The sequence below is a fragment of the Physeter macrocephalus genome, chromosome 11 (genome assembly GCF_002837175.3).
Source record: "Physeter macrocephalus isolate SW-GA chromosome 11, ASM283717v5, whole genome shotgun sequence".
Lineage (NCBI taxonomy): Eukaryota > Metazoa > Chordata > Mammalia > Artiodactyla > Physeteridae > Physeter > Physeter macrocephalus.
The window spans coordinates 180,830,354-180,837,312 of record NC_041224.1 but is presented as its reverse complement, the minus strand read 5'-3'; the positions used below and the strand labels follow the sequence as shown (position 1 = coordinate 180,837,312).

The following is a 6,959-nucleotide window of genomic DNA, read 5'->3' as shown; positions in this document are numbered from 1 at the left end:
TGCGGAGCACAGGCTCCGGACACACAGGCTCAGCGGCCATGGCTCACGGGCCCAGCTGCTCCGCGGCATGCGGGATCCTCCCGGACCAGGGCACGAACCCGTGTCTTCTGCATCGGCAGGTGGACTCTCAACCACTGCGCCGCCAGGGAAGCCCTAGCTTGCTTTTCTTGAAGTTAGTCTTTAAAATTTTTTTATTTATAAAGGGAAACAAATTTTTTTCAATAACTGGCTTTAAGGCAAAATTGGAGTTTTAACTTTATAAAGTTATGCTCAGACTTGGTAGGTTTAAGTGAAGATTGTAAACTGATTTCAATTAATGTGAAAAAAATTTGTAAGCCAAAGCAATAGGAATAAAAATATGGCCTAAGACACAATTTTATGTAAAACCAAGGGGCACGATTAGGCTTAAACATGGGCCTCACAGCTATAAAACTATAATATACAGGTTCTTAAAAATCTTTTTTATAGGCCTAGATCCATAAAAAGTGTTACTTTCAAAACTAAAAATATGGACTATTACTTCTTTAGTGTTCAATTTGTGCTTGCTTTTCGCTGTACAAATACTCAGTTCAGAGTTGAACTAAGCACACACAGATTTCATTTTCAACTGAGATGAGATGATTTATGTCCTTGCCCTTGATGTTTGTTGAATTGACAAAGCTTGCCTGCACATGTAGGAAGATGAAACAGCAGCAGCACAATGTGCGCTGCATTTCTATGAATGGTGGGGTTTTCTTTCTTACGGAAGTCTGGCACTTATCTAGGACTGAACAATAAATCACACCTTGAATGTATGATGAGGCTGCAGCTTGCACAGCTCTTTCTCTTGACTCAATGTCAGGTTCTCAGACTGAGCAGGAGGAGTCTGTCACCCAGCCATACTCTTGTGTTGAAAGGAGCCAAAATACTGTTCAATTTTGTCCTGCTCCTCTTCCACGTCAGGCCGTTTTCTGTGAGCCTTGGAACTTGCCGATATCCTTTCTCGCTTTCAAGCACAAGCAACAGTGGGAACATTTCAGGATTTCCTTTTTCTTCCCTTTTAATTGAGGTGAACTTCACATAGCATAAAAATCCCCATTTTAGTGTACAACTTGGTGGTTTTTAGGACATTCTCAGTGTTGTGCAGCTATCTCCAAACTCTGTGCCTCCCCATTCCTTCCTCCCCCAGCCCCTGGCAACCACTGTATTACTTTCTGGCTCTATGTATTTGACTATTTTAGGCATCTCATATAAATTGTATCATATAATATGTGACTTTTAAAAAAAATTATTTATTTATTTTTAATGTGTGACTTTTTGATCTAGCTTTTTTCTCTTAGCATGTTTTCAGGATTCATCCACGTTGTAGCATGTATCAATACTTAATTTGTTTTTTTGGCTGCAAATATCCATTGTATGATATACAACAGTTTATTTATCCTTTCATCAGTTAATGGACATTTGGGTTGTTTCCACTTTTTGGCTACTATGAATATTGCTGCTGTGAACATTCACATACAAGTGTTTGTGTGGGCTAGCTGTATTGCCAGCAAGTGCTGTTGTCAGGCCTTTGTACATCTGATTGCCACCTGTAACATTTTAATGAATAACTAGATTCGGCCAATTTGTTAATGTGTTTCTTTGGAAGAGTGGGAGGCATACTGCTTCATGATAAATATACTAAAGGACATTTTTTTCACTGTTCCCCATTTAATGTTGCAAAATTGCTTTTATGTTTACATGTTACCTAAATTATTTCCCCTTCATGGTCTTGCTTTCATTTCATTAAAGTTAAAATTCAGTGCTTGTAATATCCTTGAATTCTAATATATATGTGTACATTTATTTTAAATTATTTTTATTCATTTTTTACTTTTGGTAGGAGTCATTTTGTTTGTTTCTGGGAAAAGTAAGATTTTTTTTTTTTTTTCCTAGAACGTCCCATACCCTTTGATTATATGATGTATGAACATCTTCAGAAGTGGGGGCCACGAAGGGAAGAAGTGAAATTTTTTCTTCGACATGAAGATTCCCCAACCGAGAGCAGTGAACAAGGTAGATAAGTGCTTTTTCCCCCATTTGCTAATTTTTGCCATAAAAGTTAATTTAAACATTAAATTAATTAAAATTAATTTAAGAATTAACAGGAATAAATATTAAATTATTCACATGATTTTACCCCCTTCACTTACAAGTGGTGAGAGGGAGAGTTGGTATCTCATGGGGTTTTTTGACCTCTGTTATTGCAGTTTATGATTATTTCACACTTTCAGCTTCCTCCTCAGGATCCTAAGTCAGTCACGTAATGCACTGAAACATGTAAGGGGACCTGCTGTTGAAAGGGATTGCTTTTGATAAATATCACATGGATGAAATCTCTAGATTTTAAGAATAAATGAAACCATGAAAGGATCATAAAAATTCTGGGAAATATATATATATTTATATAGTATATATACACATATATGTTTATGGAGGGAGAAAGAAAAAACAGACAACAAGAACAAGACCTAAGTGGGGAGTTCTCTGGTGGCCTAGTGGTTAGGATTCCGGGCTTTCACTGCTGCAGCCTGGGTTCAGTCCCTGGTTGGGGAGCTGAGATCCTGCAAGCTGCGTGGTGCGGCCAAAAAAAAAAAAGGAACAAGGCCTAAGTGTAACTAACTCTAAACCATAATAGAAAAGACAAACCGAATTATTAAAATAAAAAAACAAAAAAACCCTCTTTGCATGGCAATAACCACATTAAAGCAAGGTCAAAAGACAAATTATAAACTGGGAAACAGCATTTATAGCTCTTATTGCAAAGGGCTAATTTCCTTTACATAAAATGATAAGAAAAAAAACAGTAAAAAAAATATATATATACAAACCTGCAGTTCACAGAAAAGGAAATATTCATGACCCAGAAATATATGAAAAGAAGTTCAGCCTTACTCCTAATAAAAAAAATGTAGGAAAAACACTGAGATGCTGTATTTCACCTGTCACGTGGCCAAGATTAGAACATTTAATAACACATTGTTGGCCAGAACGCTGAGGAACGGGCAGTCGTCCACATTGTTAGCAGCTTCTGTAGAGGGCAGTTTGGTGGTATCTGTTCAGCTTACAAAAGCATGAAACCTTTCACCCAGCAATCTCACTTTTGAGAATTTATCCTAAAGCTGTGTCTGCACACATACAAAATGACATATACATAGTGTAACTCATGGGCACTGCTGGTAGGAGCAGCCTTCAATGCCTCCAGGGGCGTCGGCTGAAGAAACCGGAGTACATCTGCTCTGTGCCCTGTCCCAAACCACTTCCTGCACTTGTCACTTGAATAAGCAGTGTACACACATACTGCCTCCTGTGTAACAGAGAGGAAGGAGTAATGACGTATTCTGTGTTGGCTTGTGTGTATGAAATGTCTTTGGAAGGATGAGTAAGAAACTGGTAACATGGCTAGCCTGTGGGGAAGGCTTCTGGGTAGGGGAAGGAGGGAGGGAAAATTGGTCATTTATATCTTTTGGTTCCTTTTGAATTTTTTAAAAAAATTTATTTTATTTATTTATTTTTGGCTGCATGGGTCTTCGTTGTGGTGTACGGGCTTCTCACTGAGGTGGCTTCTCTTGTTGCAGAGCACGGACTCTAGGCACGCGGGCTTCAGTAGTTGTGGTGCGCAGGCTCAGTAGTTGTGGCTCGTGGGCTGTAGAGCGCAGGCTTAGTAGTCGTGGTGCACGGGCCTAGTTGCTCTGTGGCATGTGGGATCTTCCTGGACCAGGGCTCAAACCTGTGTCCCCTGCACTGGCAGGAGGATTCTCAACCACTACACCACCAGAGAGGCCTGTTTCCTTTTGAATTTTGAACAATCGGAATATACTACTTTTTAAAAAAAATTTTTATTGGAGTATAGTACATTTACAATGTTGTGTTAGTTTCAGGTATACAGCAAAATGAATCTATTATACATATATATCCACTCTTTTTTAGATTCTTTTCTCAAATAGACCATTACAGAGTACTGAGTAGAGTTCCCTGTGCTGTACAGTAGATCCTTATTAGTTATCTATTTTATATATAGCAGTGTGTATATGTCAATCCCAATTTCCCATAAACTACTCATTTTTGAATTAAAATTTAAAATAAGGGAATCTTTTTTTTTTGGAAAGCATATATACTGTACAGTTAAGAAAGAAACCTTTGTTATTTAATGGTGATTATGGATTACTTCTGGTATTTAAAAAAAAAATGAAAGGACATCCTTTTGTAAAAAGAAGGTTCTTTTATTACAAGTTATCCCTCTTTATTTATTTTTTTGCCGAGCCACATGGCTTGTGGGATCTGAGTTCCCCGACCAGGGATTGAACCCACGTCTTCTGCATTGGAAGCACAGAGTCTTAAGCACTGGACCTCCAGGGAAGTCCCTAGTTGTATTTTTTTTTAATACCTATTTATTTATTTGGCTGCTTCAGGTCTTTGTTGCAGCGCGGGTGTTCCTTGTTGTAGCGCGCAGGCTTCTCTCTAGTGGTATGCAGGTTTTTCTGTCTCTGGTTGTGGTGCACGGGCTCCAGGGCACATGGGCTCTGTAGTTTGTGGCATGCGGGCTCTCTCGTTGAGGCGCGCAAGCTCAGTAGTTGTGGCGTGTGGGCTTAGTTGCCCCGTGGCATGTGGGATCTTAGTTCCTTGACCAGGGATCAAACCTGCGTCCCCTGCATGAGAAGGCGGATTCTTTACCCCTGGACCACCAAGGAAGTCCCTGTATTTTTAATTAAAGGATATTTTGCCCCTAGGATGAGCGACTGTCTGCTTTAAAATCATCTTCCCATAGCTGTAAATATCATGCTGTTTTTCACAATGCATCATTACTTCTGGTTTTTATTCCACTGGGTGCTGGTCATCTGGAGTCGGGAGACCAAGGCTCCAGGCCTAGCTCTTCATCCATTTCTACCTTAGAAAAGGGCCCTGCCTCTCTGGACGGACTCCTCCTGAGGAGGATTAGACTGGCTGGCAGTTAAAGCGCTGTTCTAGTGCTAAGAACTTACTTTAACTCTCTACCTGAGTGCCCCAAATATTTATACCCTATAGTTAAATTAAAAGTTTTATATTTTACTTTAATCATTATAATATATGCACATAACCCTTACTGTCCCAGGATGGTGGAATGGGGGGAAGGTCTTATATTGTTCTCACTCTGTAAAGTCTGGACGCAATAGGGATACTTGAGAGAACTGTCTAGAGTCACAAGGAAGGGGACAGCACTGACCTTCCAGTTGACCTTCATTGTCACACCGGATGCTGCTCAGTCTCGTTGTGCTGACGTTGCAAGTACACCTGAGACAGTGGAAGAGCCGGATGCTGAGCTGTGTGAAGTTAAGGAGACAATGCGTCCCAGGGGGATGGGGCTCGAGACGAGGGCCTTGAAGAGGGAGTCGGACCTGGAGGGGAGAGTACAGAGCTGCTGCATTGAAGGCAGGGGACCAGGACGAAGGAGGCTCCGAGGGGAGTGGTGCCAGGGAGTACACCTTTCTCGACCTGGGCTGGTACAGAGGGTTGGTCAGGATTGGAAGAACCAAATTCATCACACGACTCTCATCACTTTTCACAACTTTCAGCAAAGTCCCTGCTTCCCTATTTAATACTCCTCAGCTTAGCTTTGATGGCATTTGTAATGGGACCCTGCCCATCTCCTCAACCTCACTGTCTCTTCTTTCTCTCTTCCACCATATTCTTTGTTACATATTCATTCCCTGTTGTGCCCTAACTCAGAATTCCATCTTCCTCCAGCTGTGATGCTCCACCCTCTGCCCTCTTGCCTCTGTCTGTGCTTCTGCATGTTCTGCCTCTCTCTCAGAGCTCAAGAAGAAAGGTAGCAGGTAGAACAGCTCTCATTGGGTGCTGTGTTCCGTTTTATTTCTGTTCACTGAACTTCTCCTCCAGCTTATATTCTAAGCAGCCAGAGGTAAAGATCCAAGACTCATGTTTCCTCTCTGCTCCCCACAGAGCTGAGGACAAGCCAGTTGTCACCGATATATATTGTTTAAAAGGAGTTACATTTGAGTATTTATTGCCTGTAGAACTATAAGATATAACAAGAAGTAAAGGACAACCCTGACTTAAAAGAGTAGGAATTCTCTATATGGAAGCTAGAGGAGAGTGCGGAGGACATTTCCTTCAATCACCTCGTATACCTGGGGGAACAGAAGCTTAATGTGTAAAGTAACTCGGTGCAGGTCATGTGCAGAGTGTAAGCTAGAATCCGGGGGCTGGTGTGATGGAGTTTGGAGCGAGGCCTCCTGGGTTCAGCACTGGCCCTGCTGCTTACTCAGTTTGGACCTTGGGCAAGTGACTTCACATCCCTGTGCCTCCGTTTCCTTATGTGCGGGGTACATTGGGTTGTGGTGGCAGTTAATGAGGTGTCCTGGCAAAGTGCTCACTAAATGTCAGTTCTTATTATTATTTTCTGACTCCAGAGTGCAAGATCATCAAGTTTCTTCTTTACCATCAGAGATTAAGTGGCACTTGATATAATTTCAATGTTGTGTGTTTTATAGTATTCTAATTTGTTGGCTTGCTGTTTGCAAGAGGCAGCAATGATAGAATATTAAATTAACCTGAGTACCTTATTTCTTAAAAATACTAATAACTAAGAATTTAATTTACCCTATAAACTAATAGATGCTATAGTCTAGGATGTGTGTATGTGTAATTTCTGCTAATAGGAAATATAATAGCTGTGATGAAATGGCTATTGTATATTATGCGACTGTGTTCGGTTGCATACTCTGTCATTCCCATTTGTTTAACCTCATTTTTCATTATCACCTCTCTAAGGGCCCTTTACTGGATATTGTATTCTTACTTGCCCCTGTCTTCCCCCTATCAGATGTACTGTATATCTGTTTATGTACCTAGTAGCTTTGCTTTATACATAAAAAGAGTAATTTTTTTTTTTTTTTTTTTTTTTTTTGTGGTACGCGGGCCTCTCACCATTGTGGCCTCTC

At 40.7% G+C, this 6,959-nt stretch overlaps 1 protein-coding gene across 7 annotated transcripts in view; it reads left to right on the top strand.

Moving 5' to 3' along the window:
• Positions 1–6,959, top strand: part of PPP1R13B (protein phosphatase 1 regulatory subunit 13B) — a 91,738-nt gene that overhangs the window by 39,694 nt on the left and 45,085 nt on the right. For all 7 annotated transcript variants that reach the window (XM_024131016.3, XM_055088746.1, XM_055088747.1 and 4 more), the window contains exon 3: positions 1,915–2,034. In XM_024131016.3, the coding sequence (XP_023986784.1) occupies positions 1,915–2,034 (120 nt within the window). The remainder of the gene's footprint in view (positions 1–1,914; positions 2,035–6,959) is intronic.